Raw genomic sequence first — 27088 nt, 5'->3', positions numbered from 1 at the left:
TCGCAAGCTGAGCTCTCAACATGAGACAAGAAAGGGTCCCAGATTTTTTTAAAGATGTGAGTCTTGCCACTCAGGGTCAGCCTTATTAAGGAAATAAAGTACACTCTTAATCCAGCTCGAATGGGTAGGTGGGGCAGAGGACTTCCAATTCTACAATATCAGCCTTCTGGCCGGCAAAGTTGTAGAAGCTAACACGTCCTTCTTGGCTGGAGAAAGAACAGATAGAGGAGACACAACGAACTATACAGGACAAGCATTAGGGACCAGTCTTACAATAATCAACGTTCCAAATACCTCAGACCAGATCACATTTAGAGGGGGACAGCTCCAGAACATGTGAGTGTAATGTGCTGCTGCATGTTGACATCGATCACACAAAGAAGAAACAGCTCCAAATATCTTTGCCAGACGAGCTTTAGTGTAGTGAGCTCGGTGTAAAATCCTACATTGAGTAAAACTTTGGCACAAACAGATGATCCATGAACCCTCCGCAGCGCCTCCCCCAAAACTTCATCAGAGACCATCTCTCCAACTCTGATTCCCAGGTAGCTTTAAGGGTAAACTTAAAGTATTGTAAATAATCATTATCACCACCGTACATTCTGCTTAAACCCTGAATGAAATTATCACTAAATTTCACTCAGCTCTTTTGTAAAGCTTGTTTTAAGATAATCATGTAACCGATCCACTTTGAAGAAAGCCTCAAAACTCCAGGATCACATTTCTTGGTTTCTGTCCTCTTGCAGTAATTTGTTTTGCCGTCTCTGTCTCCTTTTCAATTACTTCTAAAAGCACTCCGTGCCCTGCAGGCAGGTCAGTGGATGAATGAAGGAGTTGAGGTGGAGTGTGTTCGTGTGAGTTTGTGTTAGGGATCAGGGGAGACATCGGTCAGCGGACACTTTTAAGAGTCAGTGTTGTATTTTGGACGGTTACTCTTCTCACGCCAACGTTTGGTTAGCTTTATGTTTGCTAGCTTGCAGGTTTTATTATCCCATAGTTGAGGCTTATAGATATGAACTTTAAGATGTTGAATAAACCGGCTATCTTGAGTCTGATTTGATCTCCACAGCATCCAGAAGCTACATGTGATTTCATGCATTGACATATAAGTCGTACGTCCACCTTCGCTGTGTGCATGTCATGTCAGGGTGCAAATTCATCCCTCTCCCACACAATAGCGCACACAGACAGTTGACTGTGATGTGAGGTTTCTTGGTATCTGACTGATGGTGGAGGAAACTGCGGTCGGGGGAACACTGAGGATTGTATTTTAGACGAGATATTCACTCTGACAGCTCTTTGAAACTTCTTAGGAAACACAAGCTTCCTGTTTTCCATTAGCATCCGGTGTCCTCAACAGAACGGGCGCCGACAAGGCCGTCTGAGGGGAGATGTCATCACGTTTGAGGCACGAAGCAGTGTGTGTCTTCATCTGCATCTGTGTGTGATTGGATACAGAGTGTGTGTGTGCATGTGGGGATTATGCTGCGTCGCCTATTTCACATATGCGCTCCTGCCTCTGCTTGTTCACACGCGTCTCTCACAGCGGGAAGTCGGATGTGGGGAGGGAGGGTGACTCTCTACATTTTAACAATGCTTCATGTAAAGAGAAATCAGTGTTGTATCTAATATTAACAAAGACCAAACATCAAGACCGGATCAGATCCAGTCCCATCTTACAGACAGGACTCTGTCTGATCTTAATCCACCATGAGCAGAGCACTTTGCAGCATTTAGCAAGTTACAGTGGCAAGGACAAACTTCCTTTAACAGGCAGAAACCTCCAGCAGGACCAGACTCATGTTAGACACACATCTGCTGAGACCGTGTTGGAGAGAGGGAGAGAGGGAGATGAAGAGAGAGAGAGAGATGATAGTGGGGAGACAGATAGTAGTAGTTGTAGCAGCTGGAGTCTGGCACGTCCACAGCAGCAGAGATCCAGAGGAACCTACGAGACAAGGGAGCTCAGGGACTCCAGAAAGGTCTAAGAAAAGAGAGAAGAGAGGGAGACCAGAAGAAAGAAAAAGAGAATAAATGGTGAAGGAAAGGACGGGGTAAGAAAAGGAGACATAAAGGATGAAGAAACATGGAGGGAAAGAAAGAAAGAAGAACAGACCCAAAAAAAGGAATCTACAGCAGAGATCCAGAGGAACCTACGAGACAAGGGAGCTCAGGGACTCCAGAAAGGTCTATGGTTAGTAACTTTAATGGGACAGGCGGAGTTAGAGTAAGTGATGTGGTCTAAGCCTATAGCAGCATAACTAAGAGCTGGTCCAAGCCTGATCCAGCTCTAACTATAAGCTTTATCAAAAAGGAAAGTTTGAAGCCTACTCTTAAAAGTAGAGAGGGTGTCTGCCTCCCGGACCCTGAAGGCTGAAGGCTCGACCTCCCATACTATTTTTTGGAGGCTTAGGTACGAGGAGCAGGCCTGCATGCTGGGAGCGTAGTGTTCTAGAGGCACCCTCTATTTGCTCTGTTTTGGTCTCCACCACCTGCTAAGGAATATTTCTGTCTCTGTAGCCCTTAAATGCTCCAGATGTAAAACTCCCATCCTGACCTCTACACACTATGGATAGAGGGAGGTGAAGATAGGTGAGATGGATGGTAGTAGTTGTAGCAGATGGAGTCTGGCATGTCCACAGCAGCAGGAACCTACGAGACAAGGGAGCACAGGGACTCCAGGAAGGTCTCGCCTGTTACATGTCGCACTAGTTGCATGATATAGAAGTCATCGTTCTACGCTCATACTAAAGTTTATGCAGAAATGTAACCCGGGGATGTTTTCAGGAGTTTGGTGCATGTGTGAAAACAGCAGTGACTGAATATTTGTGTAAATAAGCATTGGTGCATTCAATATCTTCATTCCTCGTTGATTGATTATTGCAGAGAAGAGTTGGTTCAACAAGTCCTGAAAGTCTACCCCTCTCTGTCTCTTTCTTCCAACACGCTGGAAAACCTGAGTCCTCAGAGAGCCGCTCTCCTGTGAGCACATAGGCAACGTTATTCAGTTTTTGGCTCTCGGTGTCTGGATACCCCATAATTATGATTTAGAGTGATGCAGAGATGAGGTTTGTGAAAACGTGTTTTCTTAGGCAAAGCAATGCAAAGTCTATTTTTCAAAGAGATGCTTCGTTGCCAGACTTTTGACATGCTGTTGTTCCAGTGTTGTAAGGAGGGGAAGCACTCTGTCATGCAGCTCGTTTATTAAAGTGTGTGCAGAACCGAGTCACTTATTGTGTTTAGGCAAACAAAAGAAAAACTACATTTTGAAGGGGTGTAATGTGAGAGAGCGTGACTTGGTATGAAAACTTCAGGAGCGAGTTTCTTTTGATCAGATCTGCTCTTCTGGTTCGGGGCAGCGTGCCTCGGTTTTTATGTCACTGCACAATAAGTGAGGACACTGCGACTAGTCATGCTATCAAGTAATGTGTTGAAAAGTAATGTCGAAACTCCCCTTCATCTCTGGTTTGGGTCATAAACACACCTACTACATACCTACTTACAGAGTTCCCCTATTACTAACATTTCTGCTATTTTAACTGCAGAGGAGGCCTGCGAGAGACAATATTGCAGTGATTAGCTCACAGCTGAAAGCCATTGGAGTGAAGTGAAGAGGAGAGAGCGCTGGTGATGGTGGGGGGATGTTCAGAGAGGGGGATAGAAAGAAGAAGAAAGAGGAAGAAGTGAAAACAAAATGAAGGAGAAGTTTGAATGAGTGCAAAGAGGAGGATGAGAAGATAACTGACTCTGAGGCTGTTTTCGAAACGGCCTGCTACATCCTACCCACGGATGTAGTATGCAGTAGGTACTGTATACTAGATACTGAGTTTGAATTTAGTCTGTAGTATGACTGCTCTGTTCAATCTGGTCTGCAGGATGCTGAGCCAGACGTCACTGGATTTCTGGTTTTGGAAAGCAGAAGTAAACAATGACCAAGCTGTTAGCGAAGCTGCTTCTTTAGCATCACTTATGATTTAAATAGTTAAAGCTGCTGTTGGTAGTCGTGATATAAACCTTAGTTCAGAGAGAGATTTCGAATGTCAACATGACCCCTCCCCATCAGATTTCCCCTACATCTCGTGCACGCTCTGTGAGGAAGTAGTGCCGGCTTCCCAGCCAATCAGGACGAGTAGTAGGGGCCACCACTCGACCAATCAGGACGGAGGGTAGCTCTGATTGGTCCGTGATAACTGGAACGAGGAGAATAATAACATTGCAAAACACAGAGATTTCGCAATAATCTCCAATTACTTCGATTACTGATGAGCACCGATGCGTGTAATGACTTTTTCTCCAAACCCAGCACAAAATAAATATAGCTTTTTACCCCCATTCCTACCAACTGCACCTTTAAAGCTAGGGTTGGTAGTCACAGAAAACTAGCATGAATTTGAATGTAGCATGTCCTCAGGACTCCATCTAACCCCTCCCCCCCTCCCCTCGGAGCTCCTCCGAAACGACGCCCCTGCTCGCATGCATCAGCGCCGCTGATTCATGACCATATGATGGTGACTGATTCCAAACCGGTCCTCAGCACATGGTTTGTGTTTTGCACTACGTCAACTCATGTCTCACTCAGCGGTAAGAAAACACCAAAACATTCTCATAGTGAAAGTTAAAAACACAAACAGATAGGAAATGTACGCTCTGCAGGAGGCGGGCAGAACGGCAGGACGGGATTTGATTGGTTTCATCATTTGGCACCTGAAGGCAGGGATTGGTTGATGTTATGTATTGATTACCATCTGGACATAAAGATCATTTTAACCAGTATAACAAAAAGTGGATCTAAATCTGAACACCAACCCCAGCTTTAAGAAGTGGTTTATACAGTATGTAATTTAATAATTTTTGCAGCACCTAAAAAAGGAGTCAAAAAGAAGAAAAAAGAAAAAGTGGAATGAGTGCATTATGGGAAACAGTACGCGAGTCAGACTAGTCTGATGCATACTGTGAAATTTTCCTGAATCAGTAGACATCCGGGTAGTTTTGGCATACTGCAGATTTTGCTCTTGTTCACATACTGCATACTGAATTTAGACCAAATCAGTACGTACTGTTAGTATAGTAGGAGGTTTTGAAAACAGCCTGAGTCTGAAGGATGAAAGGCTCAAACTGAGAGATGCTGCAGACGCTCATCTTTAGTTAATCTTCACTGAGTCTGACAGAAAATCACCAAAACAACGGGTAACTAGTTCCAAAGCTTTCTGACATCTCCTCGTGTGTGTTCCCTGTCTTTTCACAGTATTTGTTTTTTAAGGGTTTGCGTTTCTCATCACTCCGTTCTGCCAAAGGGAAGGGACATAAAATTGAAAAAGAAACAAAAAATAAAAAATAAATAGAGCAGAAATGCAAGGCAGGCAAAGAAGTGGTGGATTGAGTTTCACCTCCACACAAAACTGAGAGGATTACATTTCAAGTGTCCAGCCTTTTTCCATTTATATGTATAAAAACTATTTTCTTTTGGGAATCCTAGCGCCTGGCGCCAGCATAACCTCTGTATAATAAACAGTGCTAAATAATTTGGATGTGAAGGAGCCTTGGCGAGGACCAGCGGCACGGCACAGCGCTAAGAACACTTGAGAGTGAGGCTTCGCAGGAGAAAAACTTCTTTTGTGTAGGGACACAGTCGGCTCTCAGTTGGCAGACACGAGCAACCCTTCACACACACTAACACACACACTAACACACACACACTAACACACATCTCCCATCCTCCTCAGCCAGGTCTGAGGTCGACTGCTGAACCTGTCACCACCGTCAACTCCATCCTAAGTTTATTACAAGCAGAGGACAAAGGACTTTTGTGTGTTTCGTTTGTAGATCCTGTTTTATTTACTTCATTAAGTAAAATCTCTTTCCTCTGTTTCACTCTAAGAAACTATTAATCTACAGGAGTCTATGCTTTTCTAGAGACGGACTCATTTTCATGTATTGTTGTGCTTACTTATGTCATGGAATTAAAGGAGTTTGTCACAGAAGTCTTCATTTTAATGTTAAGATGTTGTCCTCATATCTGATACTGGAGCAGGATTATCAAACACACGTACGTTTTCCGGGGCAGTGTGTCAGTGTGCAAGTTCCACCTGTAGTCTAAGCCTATAGCAGCATAACTAAGACCTGGTCCAAGCCTGATCCAGCTCTAACTATAAGCTTTATCAAAAAGGAAAGTTTGAAGCCTACTCTTAAAAGTAGAGACGGTGTCTGCCTCCCGGACCCTGAAGGCTGAAGGCTCGACCTCCAATACTTTTTTTAGAGGCTTCAGTACGACGAGCAGGCCTGCATGCTGGGAGCCTAGTGTTCTAGAGGCACCCTCTATTTGCTCTGTTTTGGTCTCCACCACCTGCTAAGGAACATTTCTGTCTCTGTAGCCCTTAAATGCTCCGGATGTAAAACTCCCATCCTGATCTCTACACACTATGGATAGAGGGAGGTGAAGAGAGAGAGAGATGATAGTGGTGAGATGGATAGTAGTAGTTGTAGCAGCTGGAGTCTGGCACGTCAGGCAGAAACCTCCAGCAGGACCAGACTCATGTTAGACACACCTCTGCTGAGACCGAGTTGGAGAGAGGGATAGAGGGAGATGAAGAGAGAGAGAGAGAGAGAGGGAGAGAGAGAGAGAGAGAGAGAGAGAGAGAGAGAGAGAGATGAAGAGAGAGAGAGAGGGAGATGAAGAGAGAGAGAGAGATGATAGTGGGGAGACGGATAGTAGTAGTTGTAGTCATTGGCACGTCCACAGCAGCAGAGATCCAGAGGAACCTACGAGACAAGGGAGCTCAGGGACTCCAGAAAGGTCAATGGTTAGGGACTTTAATGGGACAGGAAGAGTTAAAGTGAGGGAGACCAGAAGAAAAAAAAAGAGGAGAATAAATGGTGAAGGAAAGGACTGGGTTAAAAAAGGAGACAAAGGATGAAGAAACATGGAAAGACCAAAGAAAGAAAGAAAGAAAGAACAAACTTCCTTTAACAGGCAGAAACCTCCAGCAGGACCAGACTCATGTTAGACACACATCTGCTGAGACCGTGTTGGAGAGAGGGATAGAGGGAGGTGAAGAGAGAGAGAGGTGATAGTGGGGAGACGAATAGTAGTAGTTGGCACGCTTCAGAGGAATTTGGAGGAACCTACGAGACAAGGGAGCTCAGGGACCCCAGGTTGCTGACTCCAGGTTTACTGAGACTGAAACATCTGTAGAACCCTCACATAGTCCCTCAGCTTCTTTCCAAAGCCCCGTCTCCTGATGTGTGAGCAATATCTCACTCCACAAATTGAACAGCATGTCATGACCCTGTTATTGTAGCTTGATGCTTCATAGTGCACTTTAAAGCCAAACTTCATCATGAAGCTCTGTTGTAGTTTCCTGAAGAGCGAGTGAAGCACTTGATGGATGTGAATGTAAACACAGTGAGGTGAAACGAGGTGTTGAACGGCTGATGTCTCACATATTACAGAACGTGGTGTGTAAATGTTTCCTGATGCTACATGAGGACAGACTGGTGAAGAGGGTTTTTTTTTAGTAGCTGTGCCTAATTTGGAAGTCAAGCTGCTCAGAGTCGGATGAGTCAAACGCATCGTAGGATACTGATTAGTGGAAATAGCTCGGTGAGGTTTATAGCAGCATCTGCGACATGACGCTGAGTTTCTGCTGGAACAAGTGAGCAGCCGGTCGGTGGTATTGTCACGGAGTATTAAACCGCAGACGAATCTGCTTTCTCCACATCCTACAGATTCAGACTCCTTGAGGTGGCTGTAGGAGAGGCTCAGTTGTCCCTGTGTTGCATGATAACAGGAGGCTGGATTAGATGAGGTCTCTCTTTAAGTTAAAGGACAGGAAAGCTAGAAGAGATCAGAATAACATGTCTATCATTAACTCTCATGTGACAGGAGGTTTTGTTGTGTGTCTCTGGTGTCCTGATTGTGTCGCCTCTGTATTGAGTGTGTCTCTCATGGTTTTAGAGAAAGTTCCCTCTTGTGACCAGGAGCGACAGAGCGCCCTGGACGAGGCTCGGCAGAACCCTCGCGAGGCCATTTTCATCCCCGACTGCGGTCCAGGAGGCCTTTACAAACCGGTCCAGTGCCACCAGTCCACGGGCTACTGCTGGTGTGTTCTGGTGGACACGGGACGACCCATTCCTGGAACCTCCACCAGGTAAGAATGAGACAGTTTTTAATGAATGAATGAATGAATGAATCTTTATTTATAAAGAGCCAAATCCCAACAAACGTTATCTGAAGACTTTTTACAAACAGAGCAGGTTTAGACCGTACTCTAGCCTGCAGGAGGATCTAAGAGGAGCTGATAGAGATATTGAGATTTTAAACATAAACTAAAAACATATTTATTCAGTCTGGCTTATATGTAGGGTTTAACAATTTTATTACTTACTTTTTACTATTATATTGATTTAAATGTTGTTTTATTATTTTACTAATTTTAACTGTTTATTTTATTTTTTTATATTTTTAATTTATCTACTCAGATTTATTGATATTTTTAGCCTTAATTCTATTTTCAACTCTTAATCTTACCACCCCTTTTTTTTTTTAAATCAATTAATTAATTAATTATTTAAGTTATATTTTTGGGGAATTTTTGCCTTTAATTGATGAGAGACAGGAAATCAGACAGAGTCCTGAGGAAATGCTACATTCAAATTCATGCTAGTTTTCTGTGACTACCAACCCTAGCTTTAAGTTCATTTCTTTGAGCTAAATTTCATCAGTCAATATGTTTCCTGTGTACAAAGACAAGACTTACATGCATGATCCTGTCGTTGGTGGGTGCCATATTGGAAATGCTGAACTCAACCTAACTTCTGTCAAGCTAGTGTGAGGTAAAGAGGCGGGCCTTTAGCCTTTTAACTAACAGCTACAGCCATGCCCTTATTTGGGCAAAACTATTAAGTTTAATATCTTCAAAAATAACTAGTTATAAAAAAATCTATTAAGAAAAGTAGATGTTTGGTGTGTAACAGGATAGTTCAAATCTTTGACTCTGGTGGTTCATCCTCTGGAGAACTCTGGATTCATACACCCAATTTCAAAGCTACTCATCCAAAAGTTGTTGAGATATTTCAGAACAAAGTTGGTGGACTTTCTCGCTTCTTTCACTGCTAAGACCACAGAATCTGTTTGGTCCGTGACACAATTCGCCAAAAGCTCTGATAGGAAGCTCATTAAGCCATGCATAAACACTTACTGTTGGTCTGACAGTTGTGTTCGTGGCTTTGCTGCTGTTTATGTTACCTTCAGGTGAACAGCTTTCTGCAGGAGGAGTTAAATAAACGATGCTAACTGCTCAGGTTTTGTTTGTTTATAAAGTATTCCTGGTCAGCATCCAGAACTTGAATATTAGGACTTAAAACTCAAAAGAGAAAGAGTCGGGATGTTTGACAAACTGTAAGCATGCAGCGGAGAATAGATGAGCTGTTCCTGCTCCTGAAGAGGAGTCATTACTCTCTCTCTACACCAGAGTTTATGTTTTACAGGACGAGGTACAGACTCCTAATCAGAGGAGGTTAGAAAGGATAACAGAGCTTTAACTTCATGTTATATCAGTGAATTTATAATCTGCAGACTTTAAACTCCAAAAGAAATTTCAGTCTTAGTAGCAGAACTGACATCATTCTCATCTGTGTTTCAGATATATTAAACGACAACCTTGAAGCAATTATTTCCACACATAAGAATCTCACATATTTCTGACTAGACCTCACGTCACTCATTCTAATTTCTTTCCTCTGGACAGCGATGTGCAGAATCATGCATCAGACATCCCACCTTGGATCCGCGGCCCTGCAGGCCGTGAAAAATTTTTAAAAAAAAGACATGACAACCTGCTTTTACTTTGAAAAAAAAAAAAGAGAGAGAGAGGCTAAATGAGACACACATGCTCAATTTTCCATCCTATTCAAGAAGCACTCACACAAAAGCCAGGAGAAAACGAGTCATGCCACGCATAATGCTTAACAGTTTGTAATGGCCCTGAAACAAACCTCTGTACGCACGTCAGATAAGTTTAGAAGTGTTTACACAGAGAGAGGTTTATCAATATGGATTATACTTTGAATACAAACAGTGGAAGAGGAGAGTCAAGCCAGAACTTTAGTCTGAGGAGGCCGAGGGTTTCTTATAAATGCACAATCAACGTCTCTGAGTCTGAATCCCTTCTTTAATTTGAAGACATCACTTATTCTTCCCGTTTCTGTCTCATGCAGCCGTGCTCCCGCTGTGCTCTCCTCCCTGTGTAACAGGTACCAGACGCCTGAGTGTGACGGTGCGGCACGATCTCGCATCTCAGATACGGAGGATCCTTTCCAAGGCAGAGACCTGACAGGTTTGAGTCTTTATATTTCGGCCTTGTGTCAAACTTTGCATGTTTAAAACACACAGAGGCTTCATTTGTGTTTGTTTAATTCAGTCACTGGTGATATTTCTTGCACGACAAACGCAGTTTGCAAATAAGTCAAAGTCAAGTCAAATTTATTTATAAAGTGCTGTTCAATACATAAAATGAATAATCTAATTAATTAATTAATTAAATTAAAATAAATAAATAAATACAAATTTAAAATTTGTTAGAAAAAGTTTAGATTTTTTTTTTTTGGTGATTTTTTTCTCCCCTTTATACCATTTATATTGTACTGTATGTTATATTGTTGGAAAGCCTGATTAGTCTCCTTTACAATGAGGTACAACTTGTAAGGATTGTGCATTCCTGGAATGAATAACACAGCTGAATGTGTCGGTAGTATTCCCAAAAAATGCAATATTCTCCCGTTGGTATTCACTCATGTTTTGAGCTTCCTGACACCACTGAGGTCCCTGACAGAGTAGCATGATTTAAATGTAAAAATGGCCAATATGTTTTGTTTCTTCCTCATTACTGTGGGAGAGTACAATCATCCAATCCACCAAGCTACTCAAAACATGAATGAACACCAACAGGAAACTATAAAAGAGGATTTTGGCACATTTTTGGGGGGGTTGCTTCTGACACATTTAGCTGTAAGGCTCATTACACAGAAGCACGATCCTTATAAGCTATACCTCGTTGTAAAGGTGAGTAATCAGGCTTTACAACGATATACACTACCAGTCAAAAGTTTGGAAACACCTTCTCATTCAAGGGTTTGTATTTATTTTAATTATTGTAAACACTGTAGATTAATACCAAAGACATCTAAACTATGAAAGAACATATATGGAATTATTTAATTTATAAAAAAGTGTTAAACAAAGCAGAATATGTTTTATATTTTAGATTCTGTAAAGTAGCCCCCTTTTTCCTTCCTGACAGCTTTGCACACTCTTGGTATTCTCTCAGTCCGCTTCATGAAGTGGTCTCCTGGAATGTTTTTTCTAATTAACATGAGCCTTGTCAAGAGTTCATTTGTAGAAGGACTTGCCTTCTTAATGTGTTTGAGACCATCAGTTGTGTTGTTCAGAGGTAGGGTTAGTACACAATGGATAGCTCTATTTGACTACTGTTGTAATCCAGATTATGGCAAAACCAGATTATTTCAAAGTTTGATGTCTTCAGTATTAATCTACAATGTTGAAAATAAGTAAAATAAATAAAAACCATTGAATGAGAAGGTGAGTCCAAACTTTTGACTGGTAGTGTATATATACAAATAATAATAATAAAGAATACAATTAAAGTTGCTGAACAAACTGAGGAAACGCTGTCATGATATCTTACTGAGGAAACACAGGAGGCACAATCTATCATGTAGAGAAAGTTGCTGATTGGTCAATCCCTGTCCAGGGGGAGGGGCTTACAGAGTTATCAGTTCATGGCCTTGTCAAGTTTTTCTCATGAAACTTTCTCACTTTCCCATCGTCTAACTCAGACGATACTTTAAGTTCTGAATCCTCCAAACCACACTCTGCAGTGTTTAAGATCTGATCCTCTCCTCTGATCCAGAGGTCGTAACCCGGGTTCTGACTCTCGGTCCGTCTTCCTGCTCACTTACTTTTGTTGCTCCTCTGTTTCCCCATCATTTAAGCCTGCATTGTAACTCTTATTTAATTTCCCATCTGGTGAGTTTACAGAGTCAAGCATGACTCCTGACTGTGCAGCAGATGTGTGGCATGTTTTATGGAAGGTGTGAGTGTTGCGGGGTGTGGTGCTGGTGGAGCTGGTGGTGGTGGTGGTGGTGGGGCGGCTGTGGGGGGCTGCTGGGGTGTTATGGAAACCGCAGGGTGCTGAGTGGAGATATTTTTATGTACTGTAGAGGGATGTTCTGAAGCGCCACAACAAAGCGTGATATTTCATGGTCGTCACATCAAGGCATGAGAAGAAAAGAGCGTGAATGAGGGCAGTGTATCAACAGCGTGCAGCGACAGGTTCAATCCCACTGTACACACACACAGTCACAATAACATCTTTGTCAGAGCCAGCAGATAAGAGCTCCTCCACAGAGACCAAAGACCGGGATCAGTCCACATCAAGTTAAGTCAGGTCGTAAATATAGAGTTTGGTCTTATCTAGTCCAACAACAAGAAATCTATTGTTCTTTTAGGAAGGAGGAATAGTCCCTCAACATCTGCTCCTGTCCTGAAATAACTCTGAGAAGACTCGAATCTGATCTCAGCTTTTACTGCAGCATCCTCGATCACTCTGGAGCGCTCACAGCTATATTTAACAGTGGTGGAAATATTTGTGCCGTGGTTACAATAAAGTGCACCACACTTTCCGCATCTATGAAGCAGCGAGGGTCCGAGCGATGTTAAATTGGCCATCTGTTCTTTTCATTGGACTGTACCAGCCTACAAACTGCACAGGTGTGATACACATTCTCATACGCAGACGCTTAACGTGCCGGAGAGGGAACAGAGCCGGGTCAGGGTTCTGGTACAGAATGAACCAAGTTTGGTAACAAGTTTCATTAACTTCCTTCATCACGTACAGATCATTCAAAAAAGACGGGCAAACGGAGCGATGAAGAAGAGAGAAAAGTTAACTCTTGAGGGGTGAAGAAGGTTTTTTTGTCATCAGACAGCTTTAGATTCAGTGTCTGTAAAAGAAAGGGGTTGATACACTAACGTTACGAAGAAATCAAACCAATGCTTAGCTTCTTGGCGTCAGTATGAGCTGGAACAAAGACGCTGTGATTTTACAGTTTTAAAGTTTCACAGCCGGTCAGGAAGTTAGTTTAGTTTTGTCGTTGTTTCTGCTTCAGGGCTGAGCTGTGTTTCAAATCCTCAACAGGCTGTTAGACGTTGTTGCAGATACAAGAAAAGCAACACAGCACAAAATAACTACAGCAGGACGTCAGATGTTCGAGTGTTTCACTTCATGTTTTTAAACTGTTAAAATGGAAAGAGTGCACCGGTATGGAGAAGAATAATGCTGCTGAACTGGAAACATAAAGCTTATCTAACTTTAATGATTGATGTGACGAAGCTTTTGTAGTTAGAAAGAATAAAATTCACCCTGAGGAATATGTCAGCCATTTATAGACAACTATAATAAGAACAATGCATGAAAAACAACAATAATTATAACTATAAATTAAAATACAGAATACCTGACATCTTCCAAGTTTTATTTTATTTTTTTTATTTTAAATTATTTTGCTGTTGTTTCTCTTTCTGGGTTTGCTCATCGTTTGGATGAAAACCCAAATAAAAAGAAGTTTAAAAAATGGAAAGAGAGAAAACAACTAGCAGAACCCAAGCGGCAACCTCCGGTCTAAAAATATGAGTCCAATGCGGAAGTGTTAAAAGCTGCAGTTCATCGAGGATCCGCTTGAGGCTGGCTCCGGAAGTACCGGAAGTCACATACACATGAATGGGGAAAAGACGATCTTTGCAGCATTAGTAAACATGTTTACAGCCTGGTACAAAAGATGAGTGTAGTCTGAATAGCTAATTTCTAGATGTCCTCTCACTGTGAGGGGGGTGAATTTTTTTCTAATTCGGTAATTTAGAAGATATTGAGATTACTAGTCTTCCAATGAGAGGCACAGCTGACTGCAGGAACACTGCAGCTGTTGGCTAGGAGGCTCAAAGCCCGCCTCTTTACGTCACACTGGCTCGACAGAAGCAATATGGCTGCCGCAGCCGATTGGTCTCAAAACAGCTCTTCAGAAACAGATGGGTGACGTCACGGATACTACGTCCATATTTTTTACAGTCTATGGCAGAACCTAGCCTCACCTCCATCAACAGTATGTTTATATCACTACTTGACTTCCTTAAAGTAAAGTTAAGTAAAACAAATACTAAAAAACAAACAGATCACAGTAAACAGCTGAGATACTACTCACATGTAGTGGCACAGACGGCCTTCTCTAGGGTGCAGCCCTCAGCACACTGTGCCACTACACAGGGGCTATATCTCAGCTTTTTAATATGGCTGTCAAGGATTTTTAAAACACAGTTAATCACATTTTTAATCATGTTTAAAATGTGATTATTATGCATGTCCAAACAGTTTTAAGTCCATATAAACCAGGGGTGTCAAACTCATTTCAGTTCAGGGGCCACATACAGCCCAATTTGATCTGAAGTGGACCGGACCAGTAAAATCATAACTCAATAATAACCTCCCATAAATAATGACAACTCCAAATGTTTCCCTTTGTTTTAGTGCAACAAAGTACAAGTACATTCTGAAAATATTCACATTACATGAACTTTCTTTTTAGAAAAACAGCTGTTGTATTTTTCACCATGATGAGTCTCATAGTGGGGCAGAATATGATATTCTTTAAGCCCTGAAACCTGCTGCAAACACACCACACGCACAGCTTTCCCACTCACCTGCGTTGTTAAGGTGTGCTCCATCAGCACTATGAGTGTATGCGACCCCCAGAGAACAAATCTGATATAGCAGTTACTTTTGTTGAACAATTGCAGTTTATGTCTTCTCTGTCATTTTTTTCATTTTGGGAAGTCATCCCTGGGCCGGATTGGAACCTCTAGTGGGCCAGTTTTGGCCCGCGGGCCGTATGTTTGACACCCCTGATATAAACAATGTAAATAAGTCCTCATCAGTGTCTTGATTGCTTTTAATTTATGTTGCAAAATAATGTCTTGCAAGCGGGGACACAGCCTCTGCATTGTGCATCAAATTAAACCAAAGAGCAGTACCTTCAACTGTCAAATCTGGCTGCTGCTGCTGCTTCTATTGGACTGTCATCAGCAGGTTACTGCTCAGCTCCAATCTGCAACGATGAAATGTTCAAACCAAGCCAGAAACCTTGGTGTAGTCATAGACTCAGACCTTAATTTCAGCAGCCACATTAAGACAATTACAAAGTCAGCCTACAATCACCTTAAGAATATATCAAGGATTAAAGGACTCATGTCTCAGCAGGATGCAGAAAAACTCGTCCATGCATTTATCTTTAGCAGACTAGACTACTGTAACGGGGTCTTTACAGGACTCCCTAAAAAGTCCATCAGAGGACTGCAGCTCATACAGAGTGCTGCTGCTCGAGTCCTAACAAGGACCAACAAAGTAGACCACATTACTCCAGTTCTTAGATCTCTACACTGGCTTCCTGTCTGTCAGAGAATAGACTTTAAAATCCTGCTGATGGTTTATAAAGCACTGAATGGTTTAGGCCCAAAATACATTGCTGATCTGCTACTACTTTATGAACCACCTCGACCTCTGAGGTCATCAGGTACTGGTCTGCTTTCAGTTCCTAGAGTCAGAAGGAAACATGGTGAAGCAGCGTTTAGTCATTATGCTCCACATATCTGGAACACACTCCCTGAAAGCTGCAGGTCTGCTCAAACTCTCACCTCTTTTAAATCAAAGACTAAGACTTTTTTTATTTGCCACTGCCTTCCTATCTTAGATTATTTTAACCCACACAATGTAATTTTTAATATATTTCTAATTTTCCTTTTCTTTTCTGTTTTATCATATTTGTCATTTTAATTATGTTATTTTATGCCTGTCTGAATGTCTCCAATGCTTTTAATGTGTTAATGTAAAGCACATTGAGTTGCCCTCGTGTATGAAATGCGCTATACAAATAAAGCTGCCTTGCCTTGTCATCCTCCTTCTACACTCAAAGTAGCCGCAGTGAGCGCACTCAAACTTAGTAGCAAGTCCAGTTAGTTTAAAAATCCTAAACCCAGTGTTAATCTTTGAAAACAGCAGGATGAGTGCGATTAAGCTGACTAAATGAGGTGACATCACTTATGGTGTGTTTAGACAAACTTTGAGACTCCTGACTCGTCAATCTAAAATATATTCTAGCACAGTTCTGCTAAAATGTCTCAATGCATATGATTTTAGAGACCTTGTTTGATGCAGGGTCAGATCCAGAGTGTGTTCAGCACAGTCAGAGGTCCTGCTCCACGCTGCCCCTCACACCTGGCCACATAGGCAGCATACACCATAACACTTTGCGCTTCACAACACCAATTTAACACTTGGATTAAGGCGCAGCAAGGCAGTGCTTCTCTGAGCTTGTCGTGTCGTAGGAAATGCTAATTGGATTCACCTGGCGGGGGCGGCGGACCACCTCCCACAGAACCCCCCAGAGCCGGCACAAAGGGAATGAAAAGACATGAACAAGGAGGCCGCGAACGCTCAGAGGAAAGGGAGGAGGGGACCGGCTCAGAGAACTAAAAGAGGGAGAGAGTGAAGAAAAAAGGAAAAAAGAATGAGAAGATTAGTTTACTACACAGCTGCGTTTGAAGTTTCCCTTTAAGAGACACAATTAGGAGGGAAACATTTGCACTGGCTTAGCGTGCTATTAAAGCCATACATCTGGGCACTTAAAAAGAGCTACCCAAGGTGTTCAGAATTGTGTCATAAAAGTTAACAGGTCTGCACAGCTCAACAAAACTCTCTCATCACCGCACACTTCTGTTCCGCCTCTCGCCATGTGCCCCGGCTCTGCGTTTCTGGAGTCCTGCGAACAGCCGAACAGCGTTTGACCTCCGTTTGAGATTCATTCATCGTGATTCATCAGTGACCGTAAACATAAAGCGCTTAATACGCACGCCATGTTCGTCACTAGGTCCTGGACTAGGTTTTACAGTGAACCAGCTTTCTCTTCCGCCTCATCTGTCACACTGCGTCTCTGATGTCAAGAGGAGCTTCAGCTTCACTTCACTGTAATGACTCAAATTAGCAGTGGAAGCTAATTTTGGTGTATTTTTCTTGTCTCTGATTTATGCCAGGCTGCCCCGAGGGGAAGAAAGTGGAATTCATTACAAGCTTGTTAGATGCCCTCACCACAGACATGGTGCAAGCCATAAACTCACCAGCCCCCTCTGGTGGTGGGAGGTAAGTACTCCTCAGAGTGTTCAAACATTACGGCCTCTTCTGGTTTCTATCAAAGAATCTATTCCTCTGGTTCTCTGAGTCAAACTTAATATTTCATCTCTGGTCTTTTGGCTCAGACACTGACGAGGTATGGGCTTCATGTTCTATCATGTAGACCTAAACGCACTGATGGGACTGAGAGGTATTTTGGATTAAAGCGGTCCACAGCGTGCGATCTGTCAACGCACACTGAGACGCTGAATCCTTGAGGGAGAGAGGATTGATTAAAGAGCGTTTCTTTGCAGGTTGAGTTTAATAAGTTAATTTGTCAGCTTGTGATAAAACGAGCAGCTGAGGTATCAATGTGTGCATCCATTTTTTGGACAAGCTTTTGCAGGAACTCGTGAGAAATAAAATTCTGGTGATCCATTTTTCAGTCTGATCTGAGCCGTTTCCTCGTTTATGTTTAAGAAAAGGTGAAAAGAAAAGTTTGACGGCTTAATCCGTCTACATTTCGTCCTCTCAGTGAACCAGGGGGAATAAAAAGGCTTTGTTCTATCCCGTCTTTAGTTACTTCTTAATTCCTGGAAACAGGTGGGAGAAATTGTTTTAGCATGTGTTTTATTTCCCCGACTCAAATCACTAATTTATTTGTTGTTAAAATCCTCATTTGGCCGCTAAAACGCACCAGTACCACGTTCTCTAACTGGAATTCATTAATGTTTTCTTCCAGGTGAGTTTAAATTGTTTCATGCACTCTGATCACAGAACATTTGTCCTGTTTTTGAAGACCTTTGAAGGAACAATGATCCTGGAATACTTTCTCACTGCTGTTTTTTCCCAATCTCATAAAGGGAGGAAACTAAAATGTGTCTCCACTGGCTGATAACTGCAGTTTGTCCGTCTCTAACCCTAACCAGGTTTGTTGAGCCTGATCCCAGTCACACTCTGGAGGAGAGGGTGGTGCACTGGTACTTCGCCCAGCTGGATAACAACGGCAGCCATGACATCACCAAGAAGGAACTCAAGCCGTTCAAGAGGTATCTCAAGAAGAAGGCGAAACCCAAGAAATGCGCCCGCAAGTTCACCGACTACTGTGACCTGAATAAGGACAAGGCCATCTCCCTGCAGGAGCTGAAAGGCTGCCTGGGCGTCAGCAAGGAGGGTAAGAGAGAGAGAGGAGGAGGCATGGAGATAACTGAAGCAGAATGGTTCATCCTTTTCATGTTGTGAGTCTAACGCAGCTCAGTCATCAGGTCTTTGTACTTTTATGTCAATCCTGCAATCAGCAGATCTCTTAGATTAATAGGACGGTAAAAAAACTCAAACCATGAAGAGAATCGGTTTCAAATACAAGACCTCAATCTCATTAAAAATTAAAACATTACCATGGTTAGAAAAGGGTATTTTTCTATACAATGATTGGAAACTAATATTTATGGAGAGATTAGGACCACTGTAAAAAAATAAAACCCTTTTTTTCAGAGATTATAGTCAGAATTCTGTGCACAAGAGCACACCAGCTCTCTCTGATCCTTGCCTCAGATGCCAGCTTAGCAGTGGGACGATTTGGAGCCACCATCCCGCCTCTTAAGCAGTCATATTGATGGCGCTACAGGGGCGTAAACATCTTGCCTTATACTGATGATATGAAAGGGGTTAAGGAGAGTTAAGTCATGTATTTTGTCTGAACCTCAGAGCTGGGAAAGTCTGCATAACAAGTCTTGACAGTTGATTTTCCACAATGAAACAACTTCTTTAACCAAATTAAAGCAAATCAAACACGTTTTAAAACTTCATTTCATGATTTCAAAGTTTAAATGTGTTAAGAGTTGCTCCAGTAGATTGCTGCAACTCTATCCCATCAGGGAAACACACCTAATCCAAGAAGTTTGTTACTCTAAGATCAAGAAGCAGCAGTTACATCGCTACAGAAGCAAACTGCATTTGCAAAAACAGTCAATTTACCTCAAAACATGGGAGTTTTTGCTCTACTGCTTCCTTAATCTGTGAATTGTTTTGTTATTGTGTTACTTTTATTAATGTTTGGATCCAACACAATATTTGAAAAACATATTTATCAATTTGGGGAGCAGTAGATGATCAATGCCTGGGTGCTTTGAGATTATTATGATGGAAAAAATTAAGCTTAGCTGATTCTGCAGGAGTCCCCAAGCTGTTTCTCCTTTTACTATCTTAAACCACAAAATATGTAGGAACAGGAGGACCCAGGTCTGAAACTGAAGGAACAGTAAGATAAAGATGATATATGTTTTGGCAAGTTTCGAAGTGACTTCAATTCACAGAACCCAAACGAGTTCCACTGAAATCTTCATCACGTCATGGTTTTAAAAGTCCGGTGAGTCAGTCATTTAAAGGAAGAGATGGTGTAACTCTGCTGCATGTAACAAACAGATGTGTTGGCAGTCTAAATTAGGTGCACTGCTCCGCTTAGCAGTCACTGATGAATATAGAGACCAGACTAATGTATAAATGGACCCTAGACACAGTCTGGGCCGGGAAAAACTGACTACTCATCGTGTCTGCAGACCGGTCCTGAGAGAGACCGTTTTAAAGTGTCTGAGCGGCTCACAGCGGGAGGATGCTGCCAGCTTTAGTGCAAATGTCACACAGCTCATGTTTAATGAAGTTATGAGAAGTTAGAGGATGCATGGAGGTTTTTAGATACATGATGATGTAATCCCCCAAATACATAAGAGATGTAGTTTAAGAGAAGTTCCCTTTGAATCTAAATCTTTGTGTTTTTGTTTTATTTTGCAGGAGGCTCAACGACAAGCGGCAACCAAGGGACAAGGCAAGGGACAAAGTTGTTCAGTAAGGCCAACTAATACGCTTTCACTAACTCTGCTGCTGCTGGCTCTGAGTGCTTTATCTATATATGCATATATGTGTAACACATTAACATGCACATGGGTCAAACGCAACACTCTGACCCAGCAGGGAGTTCATGCAGCTTGATGACTATGCAGCATTTGATCGACATGCAAAGCTTTATGGATATTGTCTCCGAGACCTTATTTATGGGAGTGTGTCCTTATGCATATGTTTGGATTTTGTGGCGTGTGGGTCCAGGGCTAAGATGTTGTGATGTATCGCTCATGCTCAGTGGTGTACTAAGGCCGTTTGAGGGGCAGGGGACAAAACAATTTAAAAGGGCACCTGCTGTATGCCATTAAGTTATACAGCAGGTGCTGTTTTGTCCACTGGAAGGGCTTCCAGAGGGCATCATGATACATTTTATCCTCTATGAGGGCTTCTAGAGAGCACTTTGTTACATTTTATCCACTAATAGAGCTTCTAGAGGACACTTTGTTACATTTTATCCACTAATAGAGCTTCTAGAGGGCACTTTGTTACATTTTATCCGCTAGAAGGGCTTTTGGGGACACTTTATTTACATTGCAGGGCTTCTAGAGGACACTTTCTTTACATTTAATCCACATAAGGTCTTCTAGAGGGCACTTTATTTACATTGAATCCACATAAGGTCTTCTAGAGGGCACTTTATTTGCATTTATCCTTTAGAAGGGCTTCTAGAACGAACTTTGTTAACGTTTTATCCACTAAAAGTGTTTCTAGAGGGCACTTTGATACACTTCATCTACAATAAGGGCTTCTGGAAGACACTTTGATATGTTTTATACACTATAAGGACTTTTAGAGAGCACTTCAATACGTTTTATCTACTATAAGTGCTTCTAGAGTGCGCTTTGATACCCTAATCTACAATAAGGGCTTCTAGAAGACACTTTGTTTACGTTGTATCTACTATAACAGCTTCTAGAGGGCACTTTGTTTACATTGTATCCACTAATAGAACTTCTAGAGGGCACTTTGATACATTTATCCACTATAACTGCTTCTAGAGGACACTTTGTTTACATGTGATCCACTTTAGTGCTTCTCGAGGGCATCATGATACATTTTATCCACTATGAGGGCTTCTAGAGGACACTTTGTTTACATGTAATCCTCTGAAATGGCTTCTAGATGGCACATTGTTTGCATTTTATCCAGTCACAGAGCTTCCTGAGGGCATTTTGGTAGATTTGATCCAGTAGAAGGGCTTCTAGAGGACACTTTGTTTACATGTGATCACTGTCAGGGCTTCGACGGGGCAATTTGTTTCCATTTTATCCATTATAAGAGCTTCTAGAGGGCACTTTGTTTACATGTAATCCTCTGAAATGGCTTCTAGATGGCACATTGTTTACATTTTATCCAGTCACAGAGCTTCCTAAGGGCATTTTGGTAGATTTGATCCAGTAGAAGGGCTTCTAGAAGGCACTATGTTTAGATTTTAACCACTATAAGGGTTTCTAGTGTGAACTTTGTTTACATTTCATCCACTGGTCACTGTTTACAAAGACCAGCCCTTAATACTTAGCTTAAGCCTTGAGAATGTTTACTAATGTCTTGTCTTATTTGTCCATCAGTCAAAAATCACAGGGTAATAAGAACCATGTATTAAAGACTAGCAGCAGTCTGGAATCAGAGAATCTTTGTCCGTTTTGCTGAAATGTGTGTGGAAATGTTTAATGCACTGTAAAATAACTGCAGATACATTTTCAGTCAAGGCAAACTAATCTATGCAACCCCATACTTTGATGACTGTGACCACGAGAAGCTGGCCCCGAAACTCTGAAATTACAAATGTTTCAAAGATATTATCTGTTTGGATCCCCCCTCATTGAGTGATTATTGGTCCCCTTGGTGCTGTTGACTCTGGCCACTGGGCTGATTTAGCGCCACATAGTTCTGAAGTCATGTGTTTACCCTGGCGCTGCCCCCCCGGTGCCTGGAGAACAGTGGCTCTGTGGGCATAACGTCAGGCCTCTCGGGCCCTGGGTGCCACTGCCAGGATAAACAGCCCCGGCATTAGAAGAGCAGAGAAGGAGGCTCGGCCAGTCAGCGAATCTCTCACCTTCATGCTTAAGAGCTGGGGGTAAACGGCCTGACAGTTTTATACAGCTCTCTCTGCTGCCACTCAGGCGCTGTGAGCTGGGGATGACTGTGGAGAGAGTGAGGCATGTAAAGAGAGAAGGAGAGGCAGAGAGAGCCTGCCTGAAAGAACATATGGCAGCATTCTGCTTTGACTAAGATAGACGTCCATTGTGTTCAGGTATGCCTTACTGATCCTCAGTGGCCTGGATCTCTTTAAGTCAAGCTGCTTTTGCAAGGCATTAAATCTTATGATGCTCTGTCGCAGCTTTGGATCGTCACTGGAGTGTTGTTGGACATATTTACAGTTTACAGTGCGTGCTTTCTGCTGGAGGATTGTAAGCATGTGCAGCAGAGTGGAGCACATCTGTACGAGGCTCCTCACTCTCTATTCAGTGGTAGCAGGGAAAAGAAAACATCTGAGTACCTTGTGTGAGCTTTGACGCAGTGGGGACGGTGGCATTGGTCCTCTGAGGAGACTGGAAACCTCATTATGGAGGAGAAATTGCAGAGAAGCCCAGGGCAGTGATTTTCAGACAGCCGCAGCGTTGCTGTATTACTCATTCGCTGCAATAAACAAAACACAAAAATATTTCACTGTTAAACTTGTTGCAATGAGTTTTGGCAGCAAAGGTCATGATGTTTTGCTCAAAAGTCTTAATTCCATTTAAAAAGACATAAACATTATACTTGAATAAGTACAAACACATGTATGAAAGCCTACACTCACAAAAACACACCAAACATGGGCATGGCAATTATGACATATTAGAGAGGACCTATTGTGAGAGCTTCAACAGGTTTTAGTTTGCAGGGTCCATAAACTGCTAGTGAGCGTGTGGAGGTGTGTATTTGAATTAAGTATATCATGCAGCAAACAGAAAACACTGCTAGGGTTAGAGGGATTGGAAAAAGCATGGACCATCGCACAAAGCTGAAAGTAGAGAGCCCTCTAGCACGTTAAAACCTTGTTCCAAAAGCCACTTCTCCCTCCTGTATTGAAGTCAAACCTTACAGCCTGCTCACATGATTTAGTAGTGTGATTACAATCTGGTTCAAACGTGGGTTACCTGACTTCCCTGACTGTAAATAAGGTTTCAGAGTGTGTTGGAGAAGCTAACTGAGTCAGACGTAGCCAAAATAGCAGGGAATGAAATGCAACAAATTATGTAGGTAGAGCTGAATTTGAAATATGGAAGAGTGCTTTCGTAGCTTTTAGACCTGTCTGCTGGGTGATAGGGGAAACGTTGGATATTCAGAAACATGTCTAAAACACAGTAGATCACAAATAGGAATCTCCTGAAGCGATCAATTTCCTTAAATTCCGACTAACTGACTAGTGTATGTTAATTTCCCAGTGTGGCTACCTTTAGCAGAGCTAGCACCACCAGCCTACAGTCCTCCTTACAGGTTAGCGTCCTGAATCAGGATCAGAAATACTTTATTTATCCCAGGGAAGGGATTCAGTCATTACAGTTGCTCTATGCACAATAAGTTATACAAATACAATAATAAGCTCTGTAGAAAATAAATACATGGTTGAAGACTCTGGTGGTCTGTCTGGAGTCTGGCTATGGGAGCGTTGAGAACGTTGGACACTGTAGTCGGGTTGGCAGAGGGGGGATGTACACAGCTACCAGTATGACATGTGAGATCTCCCTGTAGAGATAATATGGTCGGAGGCCCACAGCGCCCTCGGTGCTATCCCGGTCTGCCCGGACGGTCTGGAAGCCGTCAATGGAGACGTTGTGGTCGGGAATATTCTGATGCAGCCACGTTACCGTGAAGCACACCATGCTACATTCCCGTGTTTAGTCCTGTTAGCTCGTCCATCTTATGATCCAGAGATCTCACGTTGCCCATGATGAAAGAGGAGAGACACAGCTTCTATCTCCTCTCCATAAACCTCCGTCTTCTTATACCAGCTCTCCTCCCTTGTAGCTCTATGCCTCCTCTGCCTCTATGCGTCCTAAATCTCCAGAGTTCTGCAGGAACACCCAGCGGTTTGGTTCATGCCTGTGCTGGTTCCTTATTGCTCTGGTGGAGTGGTTATATGTCAGATTAACCAGACACAGACAACATACAACTTCATTTACTAGATCAACATTTTGACAAACCATGCTGTGCTATGAGACAACATCATCACCTGTGCTTGTTTTCATCCAGGTAGTAGAGCTTTAGAGCATTATGGGAGCAGCCATTACTGAGCTCCCGCTAGTGGCTTATTTATGATTGTATTAATGATATACAGTTATGATCATATAAATAACATTCTGAGGCTATAAAACATGGATGACTAAGAAGGAATAGCGTTGCCAACTTGTCACTGGAAGGATTTAGGGGCTGATTTCAGGAGCTTCCTGAGTCTTCTGCAGGTGTGCGTTGACAGAAACAGTCAGGTGAACACACACTCCATGTGTCCCGTCTGCTGTGTTATGTCAAACTCTCCTCTTCTTCCCTGTCTCCTTCCATTGCCTCTCGTCTCCCGTCCTCCTGTTTGTCCTGGCTGTGTCCGTCATTAGGCAGGAATGAAAGGAGGGCATTATGAGACGGGCCTGGCACCGATGCTGCAGGACCATTAGAGAGCCCAGAACCCTGTCCCCTCTGAGCCAGCAGCAATTACTCCTCACCACTTGTGTTTTAATTACTGTGACATCAGCTCGACAAACCGTGCGGTGTAAAAAATACAGAGGTCAACCGAGCGGATTGTGATGGTTAGTGAGCTTTGATTTACTCGCTGTCACTACCTGTTACTCTCATTAGTATGCTTCTCTTTTAACGGTCTGCAGTAAAGTCAGACGTGCGGATTTATCTCCCCCCAGCTGCTACCATGTACAGGTATACCATGATTCCCAGCTCTTTAGCCAAGTGTCTTTATCGGCCGGTCCCAGGTGAGGCGAGGCGATTCATCCCGAGACAGGATCTGCTTTCAGCTCTTTATCACAAGTGGGGCCAAGGTGTCCAGGGAGAGGCCGGGGCCTTTGTGTTGTTAATGGCACAGACAGTGTCCTCAGTGACTGGGAGGAGACGAGGGAGAGGAGCATTTGCCGCTCTGGAGCCTGGTAATTGCAAAGCCGATTCATCAGCACTGAAGCTCGGCTTCTGACAACAGAGACTTTTTATCAGAGCCAAAGACCAGAACAGCATGACTTCACTGGGACGTGGAAATATAGTGGTGGTGCAGAGCTGAACAGGTGCTCCTAATGCTTCCATGATAAAGGTTACTGAGGCTGAATGTACAAAATGCTTCAGGTCTCATTCTTGAGTTTACATTAGGAGGCAACAGAGAGCTAAAACTGCAGCAGATAACAGCTGGTGTGAAGTCCACGCATTCAAAGACCAAAGTTACTGCCAAAGTCCACCAGATCCATGTCCAGTCTTTCAATGTGTTAACTTCCACTGGATCCATTGCGTTCCAGCTGCGTCTCTGATCCAGCCGGTCGGAGCCCTCCGGATCAGAGACGTAGCCGGAACACGGAAAAACCTCGGTCACATGACTCCAGCTGTGTGGTGGTCCTGCTCCGTGCTGCGTTCTGAAAACACAACCGGTGGATGTTGACGGACGAGAAAGCTCCTCCTTTCTGCTGTGTCTGATTTTATCAGTGTCATATGGATCGTCACCGATGCACGCTCTGTTCTGTACCCAGAGTTCTTTGCAGCAGCTCTCCCTGCCTTGGTTTTTCATGTATGAAAGAGAAGGGGGTGCTTTGGCATTCCACGTACACACATGGAAGTGCAGGGAGCTCCCAGAACAGAGCCATACCACCAAATATATCTTAATGCATTCAAATAATGAATTATTTTGATGAGAGTGGTTGTAACTGAAATATAAATTTGGCAGGTTTTGCAGAAAAACAAGCAACATGTTCAAACCTCTTAGAGAAAACAGTCAGAGGATTTCAGAGGACCAGAAAGACAACATGGATGAGGAGAGGAGGAGGAGAATCCTTGATTTAATAATTACCGCGGGAAAACCTCGGTCACAAGACTCCTTCTCGAACCGGATCTGAGATGGAACAGATACGGATCTGGTGGAAGTCCCTGATTAGAATTGCAAAACATGCAGTGTGCCAGCCTGCAGTGTCTGAAACCTGCCAGTCAGAGAGGATGTAACAAGATGAGACGGTGTGTTGTTTCAAGGCGAGCTGCAGCTTTTAAGGACATTTTTGCTGCTTGATATTTGTGGCTGCCTACAAATAAAACATGCAAATCAAGGTTTTATATAAGGAGAGGACAGATAGCACAATATTACACACACTTATTTATGTGTGTGATCAAAGTAGAGGAAGGAAAATGCTTGAACTTGAACAGATTTAGTGTCAAGTCTTCAAATGCTGAGAGTAGTCGCCTGTATCCAGCCCGTCATGGAAGAATTAGGTGACCATAATGTTTTACTCGCTGCACTCAAAGTATAGGTGAAAGCATTCACTACAGGACTTCTTCATGTGGCCGGTAACCTCCTGATTTATGGAGCATGGGAGGGACTGTGACGCTTTAAAGTTTGAAGTGCAAACCTGCAAATGCATGGTCTCAGCCCGTGTAGTGATATCAGCTGGGCTCGTATATCACGGCTGACATAAGCAGCTCTGACAGAGCGTGCACCTGCACACCCTTACACACTCACACACACACACCTCATGTGGGTCAGTAGAGTCTTTAAACACACATGCACACAAAAGTATCACACACATAGATGTTTGTGCACAAATGCATTTTAAAAAAGGCACACACACACGCTCTCACACAGCCTGAGCTTCCACAGAGCTCAGGAGGACCTCTGCTCCTCTCTGACAGCCATCTGTAAGCAATCTAAGCTTTTCTACCCATCTCCTTTTCTCCCAGGCCCCTACTCTCTTTCTTTATTCTCTCCCTTTTTCCTTTCCTCT

The 27088-nt window shown here is 42.9% G+C and overlaps 2 protein-coding genes across 12 annotated transcripts in view; one reads left to right on the top strand and one right to left on the bottom strand.

Annotated features, from left to right (window-relative positions):
* Positions 1–27088, bottom strand: part of ccdc177 (coiled-coil domain containing 177) — a 130336-nt gene that overhangs the window by 61883 nt on the left and 41365 nt on the right. For 5 of the 6 annotated variants that reach the window (XM_034674624.1, XM_034674622.1, XM_034674625.1 and 2 more), the window contains exon 4: positions 22630–22769. The gene's annotated coding sequence lies outside the window, so the exon portion shown is untranslated. Of the gene's footprint in view, positions 1–22185; positions 22273–22629; positions 22770–27088 lie in introns of all 6 variants that reach the window. The other variant, XM_034674623.1, reaches the window with a different exon arrangement.
* smoc1 (SPARC related modular calcium binding 1) overlaps positions 1–27088 on the top strand; it is a 73509-nt gene that overhangs the window by 40218 nt on the left and 6203 nt on the right. For 5 of the 6 annotated variants that reach the window (XM_034674635.1, XM_034674632.1, XM_034674631.1 and 2 more), the window contains 5 exons: positions 7955–8147; positions 10252–10334; positions 17156–17261; positions 18161–18405; positions 20022–20055. In XM_034674635.1, the coding sequence (XP_034530526.1) occupies positions 7955–8147; positions 10252–10334; positions 17156–17261; positions 18161–18405; positions 20022–20055 (661 nt within the window). Of the gene's footprint in view, positions 1–7954; positions 8148–10251; positions 10335–17155; positions 17262–18160; positions 18406–20021; positions 20076–27088 lie in introns of all 6 variants that reach the window. The other variant, XM_034674636.1, reaches the window with a different exon arrangement.

Source organism: Notolabrus celidotus, chromosome 22, assembly GCF_009762535.1.
Source record: "Notolabrus celidotus isolate fNotCel1 chromosome 22, fNotCel1.pri, whole genome shotgun sequence".
NCBI lineage: Eukaryota > Metazoa > Chordata > Actinopteri > Labriformes > Labridae > Notolabrus > Notolabrus celidotus.
This window is presented reverse-complemented; position numbering and strand designations above follow the sequence as displayed.